A 21,026-nucleotide genomic window follows, 5' to 3' on the forward strand; every position below is an offset into this window, starting at 1 on the left:
AGAATGGTATTTTTTTAAGTCAGTAGTTGCTACACTAGACAGACACACACAAGACGGCAGCCTACAGTTTTTATATTATAGGCAGTGGCAGAATGATTCCCTTCCTGCATATTTTCCTTGAGTTAGCAAAATGGTTAAGGCAAGAGCTGAATAAAAACAGAAATAATAAATAATGAACATAACCTTAAACTGAAAAATAAGAAATGGGTCTTTTCTCCATAGTTTATGGACCAGAGAACATGGAGTGGTTCATGACAGAGATCCAATGTTCCCATTCAGTTTACCTACAAAAGTAGGTATTCCGATGACCATAAGTTTATATAATTGTTGGTTTTAGAGTATATCATACAATAGTGTGACTGCAGTCTGAAATAACATTTCAAAGTTACAACCAGGTATTCCTATGGGAGTATAACTTGGTTATACACAGCTTGCTTTGGACAAAGCCCAACCTCACCAGCTTTTCCCTTCCTCTTCCATCATCCATATTAACTGCAAGTTATATAACAGCCATTGTAAATCCACTGGAGAGGTATAGAGGAAAAGATGAAAAACAGCAACAGTGACTTCTTCCCTTCATTCTTAGGTGATCTGGCTAGACTAAAAACAGTGACAATATGTGAGATGAAAGCAAGAAGGAAGAAGCTGGAACTTCAGATCTTAGTTTTCTTGATTTCCTGGGCTAATCCAAAGCACGACATCAAAATATTTGCCTGTTTGACTCAGGCTGCTTGCAGACTTGGGGGGGAGGGAGAGGGAGGCAGGCAGGAAGGAAAGTGCTTTATGGGAAGCAACAGCACATTACTTCAATCTGGCTCAGTAGTGTCTGTATTAACTGGGTGCTTCAGAGCAGGGCTTTTTGGCACTTGTATCTAATAGCTAACTCAATTGGCTGTTAGATAAAACTGCTGTGGAAGTCCCACTAAAGTGCCCGATCTATACAGATGCTGCAGAGCCAGGTTGACCTAAGGTGCTGCCTCTTCTGGGGGATGCACTACGCTCAGCACAGGAGCGTGTTGAGTTTCAAGTAAAGCGCGTTGTTTTGGTTTTTTTTCACGTCTGCAAGCAGCCTTAATGTCTATCTGTTACTAGAGCTGCCTTCAATTAAAATCAGTGCAGAAGCAATACATTAAACATGCATCAGTTTTCAGAATTCATAATTATTATATATGCACATAGCTGTGTAGAGAGGTAACTTCTATTTTTAAATATTTTAAGCTTTAAAAAATAAACTAGCAATGAAAAGCGTGCACTTTATTAGTCAACCATACTGTTTACACAACTTTTGTCAATTAAGATAGAATGGGAAAGTTTTAGAGCACAATAATCTCTCTCAGATTACTTCCTATATTAAAGACTATTATTGCAATGTATACAACTCCTTATTCTGTGCAAATTACTTGATACAAACGTAGTTCTTCAAACTTTCAAACTTCAAAATATTTTAAATGAAAAATATAAAAAACATGACATGCATTATAATATTCCTTATTTCTAAACCACAGTAATAATGAAATGTACCTTCAATGGTAAATTAGAAATGAACTTACAATGTTATGGGACTACAACAAGAGTCAAAACTATTAACAGAATTTCTTACATCTTTCATGTATAATCAACATTTGGGGAAGTTCAGACACTATTAGTTTTAAAATTTACAAAAAAAAAGATATAAACATAGTAAGCTAATTTGAAACGGTATGCATTTTCTTTTACTGGGCTGCTGTTGATTTTTCAAATAAAGTTTGTCAAAAGTCTTACTATCTAATTCTGTATATTCTAGAATAGTGAATCACTACTACTTTTATTTGTTTAATTTTTCACATAATGTGTAAAATTAGATGAAGTCAAAATCCCAGAGGATTTATTTCAAAAGCTTACAACACAAGCCCAAAAGGGAAAGAGAAATTTATTTCAACTATTACTTTCCACGATTTGAAACTTTTGGAATAAGAGACAAAATATAAAATTTTAATAGTACACTTTCATAAGTGACCTATATCTAATTACTGAAGTTACTTCTACAAGTTTATTCAGTTACACATTATACAGGAAAGCATGGGGTGGGGGGAAATGGGAGGAGAAAGAAATGTCATCTTAGACTTGAGCACAGCCAGGGCAGGTGGCTGCTGTGGCTCCAGCTCCAACTGGCCCCAATTTGGGATAGACCTTATAGTGCAGGGGGAGAAGGGGGGGGAAGAAAATATGGGGTTGATAGCATGAGGGAGCAGAGCACTGCAGGGGGCGGTGAAGTGGGGGAGCACAGGGGAGACTGCACAGTGGCAGGGTGCTGCAGTTCCTGCTCTGGTTTCAGCTCCAGCCCTGATCCAGGGTCAGAGCTGCCACTACTGCTTGGCTGGGGCTGAAGCCACTGTGCTTTCTGCTCCAGGCCAGGGCTCCTGCGTAGGCTAAGTAGCACAGGGGGCAGAAGGCATGAGGTGGTGAGGTAAGTGGCTGAGCATGGGCAGGCACTGGGATGAGGCAAGTGGCAGGCAAGACAGGTGTGGTGGGGGAGAGCAAATAGTGTGGGGAAGCTACCTCTGTCATTCCTTTGCCTACTGCTTCCCACCCTCCCCTGCCTTGCCCACCACTGTGGCATATGAATTGATGATGACTCTCCAATAGTTAGATTTTTACATGAAAAATGTTAACAGATTATCCATGTACAGAATCTAATTATTGGGAGGGTTATCTTAAACTCAGTGTCATTTTGGATTCGAGTAAAAATGGTACACACTCAGGGATTAAGTAGGTGTGAATACCACATTTTAAAAGAGCCTGGGAAAATTTTAAACCATGGATCTAATACGACACGCCAGATGTAACAATAGCAAACTAAGAAGTAGGCCAGGTCTGCGTTTTCAATTCATGTTGCCAATACATTTCTTCTAACTATGCAGCTCTTTATTTCTTGCTGTGATTCTATGCATGTTATTATAGGTTATATAGTTTGGGTTTTGTTCATTCATTACTTTGGGTAATAGCAGAAAATCCACATGGATACAGACTTAGAATTCCAAATGCAGTCCATTGCTCAAATCTGAAAATGCTGGGTAGAAGTTGTACATCTCCACTACAGAACAAATGACTTCCCCAAATAATCAGGTTGCATAAGAATGACAGGTGGTCCTCAGTATCCTCACTTTTACTGGCATAAGAGGTTTTGAAAACCTGTCGTCTTATTTCTGGGGTTAAACCATCACCCCACTGAAAGAGCATTTTTCTGTTTGCCTCAGTGGAAGCAGGATTTCACTAGAGGCAAAAGGCAGAATTGAATGCGTCACTCTTTCCAACTAATTATACAGTCAGCAACCAAGTTTGTAGACTTCTGGACCTCTGACCTCACCTGAGGCATGTTCTGTGCATTGTTCTGTGATCTGTTTCTTCTGGTTTCCTCGTATTGGTAAAAACACAATGCACCAAGAGATGTGTATTTTAAACCAAATTAAAATACAAATTTGGCTTGTGGTCCAGGTACTTGCACAGAATTATACCCATGTCATTGCTCAGAGTTAGAGCCCTCAAGTTTAAATGTTACTGAATATTTTATATACCCCTCCATAAAAGCAGTTTATTATATTATTTGTAAACTTTATTTTCATTGTCATTTGATGGAGTGTTCAACTGAACACTGAGAAGTAAAACACGCATACAACACACTCTTCAGCAGACATAAAAAAAATAAAAATCACACTTTCATCTTTAAAATATACCACTACAGCATAAATCACATGAAACTAAGAAAAGCCAAAGTCTAATCTTTTCTCCCCAGTAAAGTGTGCACGCCAACGATTTACTTTAATAGAGGACATGGAAAAAAAAGAACCTTGTGAATTTAGACTCAGACCTTGGAACTATTTGATTTTAAATTAAAATATGTCCAAACTATTTCACATGCTTTTTTAACAGCTGGCTATCCACAATACATTTTAAAATTCCAAATATCTAAAAGTCAGGCACCATTTTAAAATGTGCTTGCGCACCTTCTCAGAGTCATTGCTTTCTAAATGTTTCTGTATTAAAGAAGCACTGCAGTTATGTACACAAATTTAAAATCCTAATACCTTCATTTTCAAATGGACTGAGCACCAACAAAAACTGTAAGGTGGATGAGAGCTGTAGGTTCTCAGTTTGAAAATTAGGTCATAGTTGTTTAAAGGAACTGTGCAAAACAGGACATTTTCATTACACTATGAGCAAATTATCCAACTATGCCTTATAACAAGGAGATAGCAAAATTTAACTAGGCAATCAAACGCTAACATTTACAAGTCATAAAGAACCTCGAGGATAACAGCAATTGACCAGGCCTGTGATTCACAGCTGAAAGGACAATACTGCCCATTTTCATTGGTCAGCTCTGGAAGTCCCTTCCAAGATGATCTAATATAAAAGCATTAACAAAAAAAAAATTAGTGCTGCCTTATGTCACAGAAAGTAATAGAAATTGTCTCTTGTAAAACTTTTTAGAATACAGTCATAGAAACAAGCAACTAAAATCATATGAGGAGCTAACTGCTGTATAAATATATTTGCACAAAAAAGAAATACCAAACATAAATGTTACAAAAGTAACAAGATAAAAATAAGCAAGATAAAAATAAAGACAGCATTAATAAATGACAATGTTGGTACTAGAATGTGCATATTTCACAGTAACACTGATCGATCTAAGTCTGAAAAGCCTGTAACAACTGAAATACAGGTTCTGTTGCATACCTATAAAGTTTGTTGTTTTCAAAAATAAGGAAAATTACAAAATGATGCTGGCTCTGTAATTCCATATGCATACAGATTCTTGGTTTGAATGCTGCTTTTATTTGGATTACTTATAAACCTGTATTTCAAGTTGTTATAACATTTCTATTTTAAGGAAAACACAGTGCTATTTTAAAACTGGGCAAGATTTTCACTTTCTTTTTCCAGAAGAATAATGAACTTGAGAAACTATCCTGCACTACAAGGGAAATGCTGATCACTACCATTAGACTCCAAGGACAATACAGGAAAAACAGAATAAGAAGTTTATCTATCATAGAGTTCCAAGTGCCATATGTTTCAGTACTTTAGTTCTATCTTTTGGCTAGTCATTGCATCTTTGGGGTGGAGATGATGGCTGGACAGATGAGTTGGTTGAAAACTCCTTTCCCTCTTTTTACTAGAAGGAGAAAAAAAGACTACTGTCTTCCTGATTGTGCAAAGAAATTTGTCATCAGCTGTCCACCCAAAATTAACTGGGATACTGATGTGTAAAACTAAGTATATGTGCCTGCAGTACTGGAGTATAAGATACACTTGTGGAGCAGACTATTTGAAAGGTAAGTTTGAGGGTCTCTGTTCATCTAGAAATGCCTTTGGATGCGATGGAGAGAGGAATAATCAGTTACAGTGGAGAATAAGCACATAGAGAAAAAAATGCATAGGAGCTTTTTAAAAAAGGCCATATTTGCTGTAGAAGAGCAAATGCCTCAGTTTTTCTTAAGAAAAGTATATTGAGATTATAAAGATTTTGAAATTGTTCTGTAGCTATGATTTATTTGGACATTCAGAAGACCTAACAAAACTAGCTCAGAAATTGTAATCCTGTTCTGTACACTTTAAATGTTATCTGCTTACATTATTTTTACCCGTTATCAGTTTTCAAACTGCTTCCATTTTCACACTTTTGAACATGCTGACATTTTTCAAGTTATACATTTGTTTTTCTCTGAATCCAATTTTTGCAAGACAGCTCTAGTAGCTTAGCTGTGCAGTTTTGCATACATTTTCTTCCTCTTTTTTTTTCACTCTTATATGTAACAATTTAAAAAACTGCTCATTCTCATTCTGGATAAAGCCAAACTTTCAATATTTAGCTCTTCAAAAAAGCAGTAATATGTAGTCCATTCCTAAAGGCTTGTTGGAATTAATAAAGAAGCATTTTACAGTGCTCTGCACAATGGTGAACGTTACACAGAAAACACCAGATCTCTTGCTTATTCTATAGATCTTCAATGAAAACATCTGGCATCTTTCACATACAACTGGACTTTGGGTCTAGGACTACTAGTCTGCCCTAACGTGTTGTACATACGTGAAATAACCTACCTCTCAAGATGAACATAGTGACGAGAGAGAACATTCTTTACCAGAAATACAGTTTTTGCGTACATCTCTGGACCAATTAACTTCGAAAAGTATAGCTTTGCACGAAGGAAATATCCAATGGGCCAAAGCCATTCCTAAACAAAGTTATAAAGAGCTTGTATCAAATTCTTGCCAGTTTGAGATATCAAAAATATTTAATGTGAAATTTAGGAAATGTATATATCTTACAGGTCCTTGGTGGTAATTAAAACCTCTAGCAACATTATAGTTGTCATTGTCTAGGGCATTATCATATATTCCACAGTAAACCATATCGCTGTAAAAAATTAGAAAAAAAAATTAGAAAATAATTCCAAATATGAATTTAAGAGGGGATAACTTATACTCAAGAGAGTGTAGAAAAGAATAGAACCATGTTCAGAGAAATAAGTGTTACTTATTCTTTGGAGACACTACATTTGTAGTACTATATACACTCTGATAGCATTACAGAAAGTGAATGTCCAGACACCCATGTTGGTGGATCCACTACAAAAAAGTTTCTATTTCAAACAGGATAGCTCTCATCCCTGCAGCTGTAGTCACAGAGTTGCTGGTGCCTTCACAGGAGCAACTTGAACAGCTGATGCCTCCTGCATGCAGTGAAGGCAGCACCAGATGTTAGAGCTGTGCCTGCTAGTGAGGATGGCTGGGACAACTGTTGGGGCTGGCTCTGCATGGCTAGGTCAGCTGAGGCACACCTTTGCCTCACAGACAGCTGCTAGGTCTGGTTTTGCACTGTGGGGCAGCTGGAACAGCTGAAGGATGCTTTGGCCCACAGACAGTGGAAGTGGAGGAACGGGTCTGATGACTGCTGTTCCCAGTCTGGTCCAGGTCCTCGAGCAGCAGCTGTGAAAGGCAGCCTGTCCTCTGCCCTTCCTGGAGCGACATCAGCTATCAACCCTGTCCCACCATTCCCCTCTGCCAGCTGGAGAAAGGGCAGGCTGCCAACATCAGGTTTGATGAAAGGCTCCCCTGGGGTGGGTGGAGCAAAGGAACATGTCACTGAATGTCTTACAGCAACCCTGCAGCACTCCTGCCTCGGGGCACTGCACATGTGGACTCCCACAGTTATCTTTGTAGGACTACAAATGAACGTATGCCTCTGACTTTACACAACATTTGTCAGTGGTTAGATTACAAGAGACTTATTGCATCAATATATGGACTGGAGAGCCTCAATAACAGATACTGTAGTTATGGACTGAAAGTGGTCCTGGTGTAACTTGTACTCAAAATTGTCTGCATCTTTTTATTCAAACTCACATTTTATACACAGTTTTATCTGGATTTTTGAAAAACTTCTATGACAGATTTATTTCTAATGGGAGAAAAATAGTGAATAAAATGGAATATATGTCAGGAAATCAAAATGAAATGGTGCCTTTCTAAATGAATTTAAATCAAACTGAACTGATTTTAATTTTGCCTGTGTGAATTTATTGACTCTGCCAGCTAATTACACAAAATAATTAGATGTAAGAATTTCTTTATAAACAGATCTTCTCCATGTATCAAAGATGTTCTTATTGTGAGGGAATCTGGTTATACAATTAGGACAGTGGTTCTCAACCTTTTTAAACTCAAGGTACCTCTCATCAGACTTAAGACACCCCTTGATAAATATCCACTCTTAGTGTTTACTTGGTTTTCTGACTATGGAAAAAATGATAGAATAATTTATTTTGCAAACAGCTCAGAAATGCCACAACAGTTCAGGAATGTCTTTAACATTATGGATTATCTTGTGAATCATGTTTACATACCTAACACTGTTAACATTATGTGACACCCTGCAGCACCCTTGAAAGAATCTTAAGGCACCCCAGAGTGATGTGGCACTGTAGCTGAAAAAAATCACTGCACTAGAATGTTCAGCACATACAGTTTTAATCTGTAATATACTTACTCTGGGTCTAAAGTTTTCATGCCCAGGGGACCAAGCAGTTTTTTTTCTGCTACCTCCAGAGCCTTCCAAGCTCTCTCAGGAGTGAACATTTCAGGAGCCTGATGGCATAAATAAAAATTTAATCAATTCCTTTTTCATTTAAAAAGAAAAATGCACACAAAAATGTTTGAAATACATTGTTTTCTTATTGGATAACACAGTACTAATGCTTTATATTACTGTTTTCATTATCTACAGAAAAACTAAAGCCAAAGTTTTCTGTGTATTCAGCATCAAATATATCATCAGGACTCCTTACAAAATCCATAAAGAAATAAGAGATTTAAAAAAAAATGTTCATAACCCCACCCAAACACTTTTTCCAATATAGAAAGGTTTTTGCATTTATTCTAATGATATACTGAGCAGCAAAATTAAACATAATCAAGCAAGTCTTACAAGAGACTATATCTTTAAGGGTGATTTGAAATTCAATCTTAAAGACAAATCCACTACTCTATCAAATAAATTCTAAGTCATAATACTCTATGCTGAGCCCCACATGAATGGATCATGATGCAAGTCTGGTTCAATACAATTAAAGTAGGAAAAAAAAGGAGTAGTAAATCTGAAGAAGCATTTTTACTTACCACTACCATTGCTATTGTAAAATTTGGCCTGAGTTGATAATCACACCAAGGACTAGAAGCTCCATAGCTGTCCTTATATATGCCACGCTTATGAACAAGATTTGGATATTTCTCACTGGGGTCTGATGGGTTCTCTGAGACAAAGAACAGCTTTTCAAAGTGTCCCTGAATTTTTCTGTTCCATTCATCATATGTAATAGTTTCCTCTTTTCCTGGAAAATATTAATATATGTGATTTGTTTTCTGGGATTAGAAACAAAGGTAGCAATAAATACAAAATTAGGAAGAAGTTTACAATTATTAGATTCTTGCATACTTGAAGTTAAGCAAATCTGTAGCAATACTGACAAAAGAATGAATGCATGTTGTTATGCAACAGGTAAGCACAAAATGAACAAAAAAAAAATGCTTTCAGCTATATTCAGGATATCAGATTTAAGAAGTGCCCTGGAACATTCTTTCCCTAAGATGAAAGGAAGAAACACTCTTCTGGCTGAAAACTATAGTTTTATGACTGCTCACAAGCAGTCTGTTGCCTGGAAATGGTTTAAAAAAATTACACACCAACTAGAAATGTATCATATTTGCATGCTTGTTTTTTTGGACTAGATTGTTTACTTTTATTTATTAGATAAAATAACAGTAATAGTCACCCTGAATAATTCTGCAGTTTATCAGAGTTATGTTATGACCAGGGATCCTGCTTGTCTCTTTAAAAATTCCAAATTTTCCAATTAAAAAAAAAGACTCCAAAACCCACATTTTTCCACGATTAAAATGAAATGCCACTCATTATATATAAGGTATCAGTTGAACACATTCTTTAAATATATTTACAATTTCAAAGCAACTTGGAAGCCTAGCCTCATTAAATATAATAATAACAGGCTTATTGTCTGTCTGTCTGTAGCACTCTGGTTGTCTCAGCAGCCAATCACGATGCCTACTGAAACAAATCAGAGTGCTCTGGACAGACAGAATAAGTGTGGTATTATAGATCCTGAGGCATTTCAAACAGATATGCAGGCAAGTTAGTGCTAGAATGAAGTACTGGAGGCTCCTCCCCTCCCCCCATAAGCTGCTGGTGGACCCTGAGCTGCAAGGGGCCTTCCCTCCACTGTGGCAGCATCCCTTGGGACCACCTAGGTAGGATGCCAGATGGTGGGTGCTGCCGTGGGGGTTGCCATCGCCAGAGGGAAGCACTGGAGTCCCCTGCAGGTCAGGGGCTGTGCCATACTGCCATTACAGTATTCGGTCAAAGGATAACTAAAAATCCAGTATTTAAAGAAATACTTTTGCAATAAAAATTTGATCATAAATGTTTTGTGGGTTTCAGCTAGTAGTAAAATGAATTCCAAATACCTATCTATTTTGTCATTTGATTTTGTTTTTTCTGGTTTTTTTTTTGTTTGTTTTTGGGGGGGGGGTTATAATGGGGGAAAAAAAAAAAATCAGAGCTCCCTCTGCCCACTTTGCTCACCAGGATGTGAGACCAGTTGTGGCTGTTCCCTTGGCTGCTTTGCGGCTGAGCACCCCTGACATGCTGGTGTCCTGCCCCTTCCAGTGCCCCTCACTCCTGACCCCCAGCCCCCTCCTCCCCAGCCCTGCTGGTGCCTCTCACTCACAACCTGCTGCCCCCAGGCCCAAGTCCCTCAGTGTGTGAAGAAGGGGATAGGTATGTGGGGAAGGGAGGGGGGTGAAGCATATGCCTCCCCAGATTTCTACACCCAGTGGGGCATGGGGGTGCAGACTGGCTACCAGCTCTAGACAGGAGTACCTCTGCAGCCCAGCAGGCGGGACCTGGTGCAGGGCAGGGGAGGGGTCAAACGCAGCGGCCATTGCCACCACTGCCCCACACCGCTTTCCCACAGCTGGTTGCATGTTTGGCTCCGTGGGCTGCTGATTTGTGGTGCACAATTCATCAGACGCAAGGTTCTTCAGCATCCTGTGAAGCTGCACGTGCGGCAACCGGCTGTGGGAAAGCAGAGTGCAGGGCAGTACGTGTCCGTGGCGCGGGGCAGTGGGTGGCAGCTGAGTGTGAGCAATTTCTTCCGCTCCGCGTCCGGACACCACCACCAGAAGGGGTACATTTGCTAAAAAAGTTTGAAAACCCCTGCTCTAGCAAAACCACGGTTCATCAGAAAGCAAATATTGAAAGACCTGATATTAAAAACAGGAGTGCAAATTTTTAGTTGGACTGAGGGAATGTCACACTAATAAAAGTTTTTGTCCATGTTATGTATTCTAAGTATGTTAGGAATATAACAACAGTATAGAAGACTCCTTTTTTTTTTCCTTACTTTTGAGGAATCACTCGAAAGGAAGAAGAACGTTCAATTCCATGTACACTATTTCTATAGTATTAAATTATAGGCAATTTCTAGAAACTAACTTTTGACATATACTCTACAAGACAAGACACAGATTGAGAATGAATATTAAAGCTAATTTTAAAATACATTTACAGGTCACTAGATGAATTAAATTTAAGCGTATGCCAATGACTCAAGTTACTTACAGGAGGAGGAAGCACACACATTAAAACAATCAAGACACTGAGATCATAGCTGTGTACAATACCAGGTTTCAAGAAAGAAACTAAACAATGTAGGACAAAACTGCTTGTAATTTTTCTAGGCTTGAGTCATGAATAGTTCTCCTAAAGCCATAGATTTGAAAAAATTAAGAAAAACAGGCAATCAATTCCATAATAATTAAAAACAAATAGTCACAAACTCCTCCAAGACCGTTTCAGACTGGACATAAGAAAGAACTTCTTTACTGTCCAAGTCCCCAGGACCTGGAACAGACTGCTGCCAGAGGTGGTGCAAGCACCTACTCTGGACTCCTTTAAGAGACATTTGGATGTTTACTTGCTGGGATCCTTTGACCCCCACTGACTTCCTGCCCCTGCACCAGGGGGCTGGACCTGATGATCTTCTGAGGCCCCTTCTAGTTGTAATATCTATGAAATCTTATTACAATGTTAAAAAGGTCTTAAACAGCATATGCATTCAATGATAGCACCTAGAACTAAACTAACCACAGAAACTATGATAAGAGGGCACTCAGGACAAAACAAGCCCCCAACTAATCCTTCCTTTAAGTTTTAAAAGGTTTTGTCACTGTCAGTTAAAAATAAAGTGATGTCACAGCCAGCGATATCCTCCACTGAAGCACAGGGCCAACATAAAGAAATTCAGTTAGGTATTCCCAGGTATTTGGTAGGATTTGCATATATTTTTATTACGAGAGTGCCTCATCACTAAGTTTTATGAATACAAATCCTAACAGAATATGTAATAAAGGGCGCAGACAGAAGTTACATTTGGTTGCATGATCGGTCCCCTGAAAGCTCTCTACAGCTGTGCTGCGATATATGCATGGCTGCAGAGCACTTTAAAAGTGGCTGACAAATCCATCAAATGAGGGATCAGATGAAGGTGCTCCACTCTGGAGTGCCTTAGGGAATTTCTATTCCTGAGGGTCAAATCTGTTACGTGGTTGGGGCTGGGCTGATGCAGCCCCATCTTGCCTCCACAGCTGTCTGCAAGAAAGGAAGGGAAAGAGGGGAGAGGGAGAAAGCACACTGGGATTTGACTGGCCTGAAATGGGGGGGGGGAGTAGACTGGAGCCTCATTGCCCCCCATCAAAACCACCCCCCAACCCCAAAAGCCAAGGCCAGGCAAACCTCAGCCTGTAGCTTGCTCCCCACCCCTTCCTGAAGACAGCATCAGAGCTGGGGTGGGGGAGGGAGAGAAACAGGACTAAGCAAGGGAAGAGAGGCTGTGGGCAGGCTCCTTGGGCTTGACTGGCTCTGAAGTGGAGCTTGATTCTGGCCCCTCCCCAAAACAGGCAAATGTCTGTTGGGTCAGGTTGGCACTGTAACTCATGGAGCTTTATGTAAATGTTCCTATTATGTAAATGTAAATGCACCCCAAATGTTCACATGGTAAGCAGCTTGCAAGTCTACATTGACCTATAATGTTCTGAAATAGTGCAAGTTTTTAAATCATACAACTGTTGTTAAATTCAGATAGAAGCTTTTTAACTAAACTTTGTTCCTTATTTTTGAAAATTACGCCTTTTAGTCACAAGACAATTAGTCTGCTGTTATAATGGGTTTTTCCACAGTGATAATAGAGTTGCAAGATAAACCATCTTACCATGCCTTTTTACTGTGACTCCATGGTAAGGAAACTCATTTTTCTTAGACAACTCGAGCAACCAACGAACAGTTGACTTGCACAGTCCAACTATTTCCACAGCAGACCCATCTCTAAGGCGAAAGAACAGATACAGATTTTAAGAATATTCAATGAAGTTAATAGATTACTGGTGTTTTGCTCAGAATATTTTAAGGATTACTTTTTTACCATAAATCTACTGAGACCCTAGAACGGGGGTCTCCAACTCACTCCACCTCCCAGAGTAAATCCAGGCTGCAGGGCTCTGTGGAGGCTGGATTTGGATGTGGTCATAAGAGGGGAGGGTGCTAAAATGCCCCCTGCCACCGACATGTCGCCAAAGGGGTTCCGCATCCCACATTTTAGTTTAGAGCCTGGCCCTTCCTCATTGCATCCTCCCTCTCCACCAAGAGAGACACGCTATTAACTGCAGCAGCAAAAATAACTACCCTGCCCTCTACAGAATGGGCCAGCTCCAGCAGGTCCATCACTACTCCATGTGTAAACTAATAAAGCTGGTTCCTTGATCCTACAAGGAAAAAACATAAGGCCTAATTTCAAGGCATCAGGAGTATTAGTCAAACAATGTTCCCAACTTTCATCATGCCCAAACTTTAAGAAATCACTTCATGCACAATATGAAGCCTGGCAATTATAGACAGAACCTGACCAAAAAGAAAGTTGCAGACAGCTCCGCTGCAAAGCCAGAGATTCAGCAGGACAGCATATGACAGGATTTCACTGGTGAGATTATGCATATATCCTGTCATACAACTGACAAAACAAGACGGCACATTCAGAAGAATCCATTTCTGCAATGGCAAATAGGCATCTGAAGCCAGATATGTTAACACTTGCTCTCTACTCATGTAGGTTTCTGTGTGCCACCATTTATTGGAAGAAAAAAACCCAAATGAAAAAACAAAATCCAAAAGCCCAATTTGTTAAGCACCTCTGAGGTACAGTACCCTTGCTTGGCTGGGGGGAAAGAGAAGGGGGGAAAGGAAAGGAAAGGAAAGTCAATTTTAGGGTGCTTCTGTATCTTTTAAAAAGGTCAACTGTTGTTTTTTTTCCCTGAACAAGACACTCTTCCTTTGTGGAGGTTATTATTTCAATTTAGCAAGATGGCAGAAGACATGGAAAACAGGCTTTCATACATGTAGGACTATCATTTTCATTCATTTTATTCAAGAACCAAACAAATAAAATACAATAGTGGAAAGACAATGAAGGCTTTATAAAATGGCAAACAATGGATGCTCTCAATCAGCTGGCAAATGATAAGGAAGCAATATCACTGCTCTTAAACTGCAACAAACCAGAAAGCCTGCAGCATTTTCCAAGCACATACAGTATAACCTCATAAATCTGGCATCCTTGGGACCTAGGACCTGCCAGAAATTTGAAAAGTCCACATTTTTAAAACAGCATGCGGTCACTCCTCGAGGACACGCCACTGCTATTCCCCGCCCCTGCTCTGCGACCACCCGCTGCTACCACGCCCTGGACGTGGAGGGGGAAGCTTTTACATGCCAGCTACTGCTGCCATCCACCACCCCGTGCCGCCACTCAGGACCAGCTGCTGCTACTACTCTGCAGTGTAGTGTATTTTTAAGAAGTACTGGATTTTTGAGAATTCCAGAATTTTGAAAACCGGATTTATGAGGTTATACTGTAGTAACAATGGTTGTTTTTAAATTAATTTAATCAGTTTAAAATTAATATGTTTGCAGTATACAGTGTTTATCTAAGACTATTTTACTATTAAGGATGGAGGTAAAACGAACTTATACAAATACTTGAAATTCTATACCAGAAGTACTCAAATCCTACTGTAAGCATTAATAGGGAGCAATGTTGGTTAATACTCATTGAAAGATCTAAATAGTTATTTTTCCCAGTTAGCTAATGTTACAATGCTGTGATTTATTTTTTTTCTGTTACATGCTTCGATATTGAAATGAAATGTTAATTTGCCATACAGAACTGAATCCATGTCAGCAAGATACTATGCTCTACAATGTTCTATTTCTTCAAATAAGCATGGTATCACTTGGTTACTGTTTACACTTCCTTACGAGGAAAATACAGTTCAGAAGTATTAGAACATTTGAGAGCATTTATCATCTATTTGTAGTGGGATCATAAGAGAAGAATATAAGCAAGAGCTTAACTATTCAAAAAAATCCAAAATTATTCAAGTCTCTACCACCAGTAGTTCCTACCTTGGAGTAGCAGAACACCATCCCACCTCCAGTGGAACACCACTGGGCAATAGGTTGCTGGCTCTCTTGCTGCCTGAGACTCGGTGGGCGCTGTGTGGGGTGCTCTGCTCAGTGTCCTCTGAGGATGCACTTTTTCTGAACTTCTGACCCATCTGCACATCCTTTTGTCATTTTTTGTCCCCCCTAATTAGTTGTCCTTGTCCTCATTAGCCCAATTAGTAAGGGCTACTATGTCATGTGGTGGCCTAGCCCACATCCCCAACAGGACAAATACGCTTACCTTGGAGTAGCTGGAATTCCTTTGTTGCGAGCTCTCTCGCTCTCTCCCATTTTATCCATCCATGTGCCGCAATTAAAGCGGTTGCCTCCACAGACAAAGCCAGTTTCATGGTTGATACCTGCAGTCACATTGAAACCTACAAAGAAAGCAAATCACAACTGAAGTTGGCCAGATTCTGAACAGGACATAGAACAAAATGTATTTTGAACCCACCAAGGCCTCTCTTGAAAACTAGTTACACACTTTTGCAATGGTTGTACTTGTATTTCTAGAGTACGCATGCAAGAATACCTATAAATTAAAATGTTTATTCTCACATATTTATACATTGTTAGAGGCATGGAATGCAAAATTATATTTTCAAAAAGTTAGATTCCAAACAACTAAAAAGGTGGGGGGAAAGAACTACCTTCTTGATTTTTAGTCTCATATTAAGTAATCTATAGAATAAGTTAAATGGCACAAACTAGTTACCTACCTTCATCCCTCATATTCCGATCTATCTGTGGACCAGCATTCCTTTCTCGGAATTGTATACCTTCCATGTGTCGTTGCATTGCTTCCTGTATCACTTCATACAATGGCTGATCCTGGATTGTTTGGATGATATGGGGGAAAAAAAAAGACAGGCTAAATGAAATGTCCAGATATCAACACTTAATTTATTATATATGTTAAAACCATCAGACATCCAATCAGCATCTTTGTCAACTAGTGCTGACCAAGTTGTATTTAAATCTTGAAATCAACAATAAAAAAATTAAAACTTATGATAATCTTTCCTTTTTCAAAAAGCTCTACTCAACTTCCCCCACCCAAACACGTGATGCATGCCATCAAATGTATTAGAAACTATTCAGAAGTGGAACATTTTTCTATTCTAGCATATTGCACCATAAAATGATGGAGAATATTTAAGTTATAAAGCCTTTTAATACTGTTTCTGAATAATACATGCTGCAAAAAATAGTATACTTCCACAAGACCAAAAGGAGGACTCTAAACACCCATAAAAGTGTTTTGGGCAACTGTTTCATTTACAGTTATGTTTATGGTTGTAAACAGCTCATTATAAATTATCTTTACCAAAGTGCCTGCAGACTGAGGACAAGAGTCATCTTTAGGATACATTCTAGAAACAGGACACCTGAGAATGTCTGTACCATTTGGAACAATTTTACAGTAATCCTGTATACATTGAAGCCACCACCACACAGCATCACGGCAGTTGTATCTGGCATGAATCCCCTGGCCAAGAAGATTGGGGATAAGACCATGCCTTAGCGTGCCAGCAAATGCCAAAATGATGTTCCTGAAACAGTAATGAAAGAAAAACAAGGTATGTAATATATCAAATGCCAATATAGACTGAATTATTTTCAAGGTAATAAGGTTTCCAAATAATAAACTGTAAAAGGGAAAATAGTCCCACCCTAGAGGACTGCAGATCCCATTGTAAGATCAGGATCTAGAACAGGTCTGTAGGAAAAGGCTGGTAGGTAGTTATTTGACACTTTGCATAACAGACAATTCACATAATGAATTACAGTTTGACAAACCCACACATTCTTTCCCTGCTTTCTTAGCTGCAATCTGTCACAGCAAACAAATAAAAATATTAAAAGCAACGACAGGAGCATGTCCACAAACCTAACATGTTTTCTAAGTATAAAACCTGGCAAATGAGCAAACATTTCATACGTAAACGTTAATTTGCAATGACCACAAAAATCACCCACTCCCAGCCTTAGTACACATAACTGGTAGCAGTCACCAAGTTTACAAGAGATTAATACAACATTTCAAGTCAGAGTGAGATTCTCCAAAACTTTGTTTTCCAAAAATTAAAAAAGCAACTTATGTTGAAGATAAAAATGTGTTAACTATAATTTACTCAAGGTTAGAATAAGCAACATATAGTGCAAGAGCAGTGAGCACTAAGTTGGGCATATACAAACTGAATATCAGCTTCAAACCAACCGTACAAGAACTGGGCCCCAGGGGTGGCTGTGACGCCCCTGCTGGTCGCACAGCCCTTACACCCACTCTGGCCCCCTAGATCTCTTTCTTTCCCTCTTACCTGCCATGTCTTGTTGTAATTAGTCAAATTAACGGAAAGGAATGCTGCCCTAAGGTCCCAGAGTGAGACCCAGCTCTACCCCTCACAGGGTTATGGTCTGGCTGTCTTGGCGTCATGCGTGCTATTGCCCCTCTCAGGTTTGCGCTCCAGCCCCCTTGGTCTTAGGCTCTGACTGCCCTGAACCCTGCCTCTGCAAGGGCTCAAAGTCACCACGTGCCTCTTGGGCACGACTGGGACATCCTACCTCCCCTGATAGTCCATTCCGGTCCACCAGTATAACTTAACCAAAGAGTGAGCCCACTGGCTACAACACAAACATCTCCTCCTGGGCAAATAAACACTACGAAAGGAAAAGCACACTACTGCTTTAAGAGGAAGACCTCTCCCCCCTAACTTCTCCCCCTCCAATTGGAGCAGCCCCGACTCTGGGAGCAGCCTCCACCCCAGGCTCTCACTGCTTTCTTCTCTGGCTCAGGGTTCCTCAGGTAGTTCTTCCCCTGCAGGAAGCTCCTCTCCCTGGCAACAGGCGGGCCAGACTACCTCCTTTCTCTGGCCCCTGCGTTTATAAGCCTCTGCAAACCCTGCCCCTTCCAGTCCCCAGGCACCCACAGGGGTTTCTAATCAGGGCCTGATGGATAGCTCTCTGAGCAGCTTGCAACCACTGTTCTGGCTGCTTTGGCAGTGCCCTTGTTGCATGTAGTAGGGCTCTGCCCTATTGTAGAGCAGGGAGCACTGCAATGGCTACTGATAGTCTCTGGCCCCACGGCTGCCTATTCCCTGCAGCCAGCTCATCAGGTGCAATGTTTCCTAGGGAGTTGTCTGCTCTATCTTTCCCCTAAAAGTAACAGGGAGCCTCTAGCTCTCCATTACACCAACATTAAAAGCAATGAGAACTGTGTTAAGTCATTTTTCATTGCATCTACTAAGTTTTCAAAAATTCCTCTCAGATCAAGATAAATGTGATACAGCATTTCAGTTTTAAGATCAAGGTACCTCCTGCTCATCATACACTGAAAGGCTCGCCCCTTAAGTAGGTTAGTATTGACAAAACTGTTTCAAAAGAGTTATGATTACAATCGTTTTTACCTTGCTTCTAGATGACGGCCAGTAACCAACATTAAACCTCTTAGTGCAATAAACGTATCTCTTCCCCAGCAGCGGAAAATACCAGAAGAAAAATGAGGTAAACCTGAACAGTAAATGTGACAAACAGCTGTTAGACTGCTTAGTATAGAAATTTGCTAATATAAAGTACACATACAAACCAAAAGGTTAAAATATTTGTACTGATATTTGTATTCCAAACACAAAAGGCCTAAAAATACACAGCAAAAATAAATAATGGAGGGAGAGAGAAGGGGCCAAAAGAATGACAAAAAAGCTGGTGCTGACAAAATGAATTTCACATTTTAAAGAACAATCATGTCCAACTTCTAATTTATGGAGCAGAAATTATGATGTCAACAGCATACAGCATTATATCACACTGCTAAGTCTGTGTAGCATGGAAAGTAAACATAAGTTCAAAACAAGTAGTATTCCTGTACCTAAACATAGGTGAATTAGGCTGGGAGAAGAAATGAAGTCAGTCCCACTTTTCCCACTACTAGATTAGTTATCTGTTAGAAATGTTAAACCTTACATCAGAGATTATGTTAAGCAGCTAGAACATCAGACTTCTTTACAGTGTCATACTTCCTCGAAAGCATGTAACTAATTAAAAAACATTTAGCTCATTTTATCATAAAGGATGCACAAGCATTACTAAACATAACATCCTGTCCTTTGATTAAACAGTAATGTAACTGATTATGACACGGGTTCTCAAACTGGTACGCATACCCCACCAAGACATCTCTGGGGGGCACACAGGAGAATCTGTGTAATTGAGGATTTAATTTTTATTATAATAATAATCAGCATTTAAGGGGTTAAAACATATATGCAGGTAGGGGTAAAGGGGCAGCTGATAAATCTGGAAGGGGATATGCAATCAGAAAAAAGTGTAGGAATCTCTGGATTATGGCAACAGCACACCAGAAGGACAATATGTAAAAGAGTTAAAAAACTTAAAGGGGTATGTATAACTGCTAGTAATGTGTGTAGGGCACATTAATCTCAAACCCTTTGTTCCACTCAAGTTACCATTTGGTAACTTTTTGCCCATTTAAAGAGCTCAATGGCTATACTATGCTGTCAGAAGATGAAAAGACAAGTGGAATATTGCTTAGAAACCAGGAGCTGCAGCAATGGAATTCCAGTAGAGGTGGAAAAGAACAGCTGAGATGAGGAAAAAAACCACAAAAGAAGTGGTTTAAGGGGACAGTTTTAAGGGAAGAGGAGGACAGAAAAGAAAGGAAAGGAAGAAAAAAAAGACTATGAAGAAGCAGAGGCCAAGAAGTAAACAGTTGGTAATTTAAAGGAGAACTATTAACAAATCAGTTTCAGGTTCTATACTTCCCACCAAATGCCATTTCTATCTGAACTTAGAGGTAAGCCTCTGTCTTTACACTGTAATACATACAGTACTCAGAACAGAGTGCATTTTAAATTTCCTTTCCTTTGCATTCCACATTAGTATTTATTTAAAGAAAATCAATCTATTGAACACTATAAAAATACATGTGATTTATATAGCTTTACTATATATATGCAGTCCCACAGTTTCTATATTACTCTCCATGATGATGGGAGAATCAGGTGGACAGGGAACTTTCAGTTCACTAAAGAATTAGGATATGATGTGCCACAGCAGTCATGGGGGCTTGCTATAGAATTAAGATTAGCATAAAGTAGAGGAATATTGTTCTGAATATATACATTTTTTATTATCAGCAAAGAACTTCCAGTTTGAAGATAAAAAAAATCTACTTTGTTTACACTGAAAACAATCCAACAGAAAAAACCCCATCACGGAAGTGAAAAGGGCAGTAGGTGAGGAAAATAGGAACATGATTAAAGAAAAAATATATCGAAGATGTATTATGGGAAGCATGCCCTAATGCAGGGCTAACCATGATCTAGCTTGGAGATTTCTCCAGGGGTCTGAAAATTTGGAGGTAGGGGAGTGGTGGCAGCATTAATTCGGCCCACTGACTAGTCCTGCACTACTCATTCTGTCGATGGGGCTGCATGAGTTGGGTACCACTGACCCAATGCATTTCAGCTACCTAGCTCTTTTAGTGAAAGAGATAACATAACTTTGGAACTTAAAAGGCGTCAAAACAGACTTAGAAATAGTTTATGATGTTTACAACTCAAGACAGCATGAACAACAATACATTTTCATCTTTCATTACCAACAGTGAAAATGTTGCCTGGCAATGCTTCTCACTGACAAACAAGCAACAGAATAAACAATAAATGGAATAAGCAAATCTTCATGTCAGAACAGATAAAAGCAGTGAAGAGAGAAAGCTGTCATTTACAGACAAATAATACATTATTTAGTACTGTGCAATAGTATCTAAACTTCATGGTTGCAGGCACAGTAAAGATGCCTGAACCACAAGACCAAAGGAACTGCACTATTTGCAAAACCACATAGTTTCATAGTAGCTAGGGTCAGGAGGGACCTGAACAGATCATCT

The 21,026-nt window shown here is 39.4% G+C and overlaps 1 protein-coding gene across 1 annotated transcript in view; it reads right to left on the reverse strand.

Annotated features, from left to right (window-relative positions):
* Positions 1-3,570: 3,570 nt before the first annotated feature.
* AGL (amylo-alpha-1, 6-glucosidase, 4-alpha-glucanotransferase) overlaps positions 3,571-21,026 on the reverse strand; it is a 66,643-nt gene continuing 49,187 nt past the window's right edge. The window contains exons 25-35 of the mRNA XM_019530595.1: positions 20,878-20,936; positions 18,523-18,677; positions 16,443-16,668; positions 15,835-15,946; positions 15,357-15,492; positions 12,831-12,943; positions 8,665-8,876; positions 8,036-8,133; positions 6,316-6,403; positions 6,088-6,221; positions 3,571-4,383 (exon numbers count right to left, since the gene is read on the reverse strand). Of these exons, the coding sequence (XP_019386140.1) occupies positions 4,266-4,383; positions 6,088-6,221; positions 6,316-6,403; positions 8,036-8,133; positions 8,665-8,876; positions 12,831-12,943; positions 15,357-15,492; positions 15,835-15,946; positions 16,443-16,668; positions 18,523-18,677; positions 20,878-20,936 (1,451 nt within the window). The 3' untranslated portion in view covers positions 3,571-4,265. The remainder of the gene's footprint in view (positions 4,384-6,087; positions 6,222-6,315; positions 6,404-8,035; positions 8,134-8,664; positions 8,877-12,830; positions 12,944-15,356; positions 15,493-15,834; positions 15,947-16,442; positions 16,669-18,522; positions 18,678-20,877; positions 20,937-21,026) is intronic.

This window comes from Crocodylus porosus, unplaced genomic scaffold, assembly GCF_001723895.1.
Source record: "Crocodylus porosus isolate Cpor-Errol unplaced genomic scaffold, CroPor_comp1, whole genome shotgun sequence".
Taxonomy (NCBI): Eukaryota; Metazoa; Chordata; order Crocodylia; family Crocodylidae; genus Crocodylus; species Crocodylus porosus.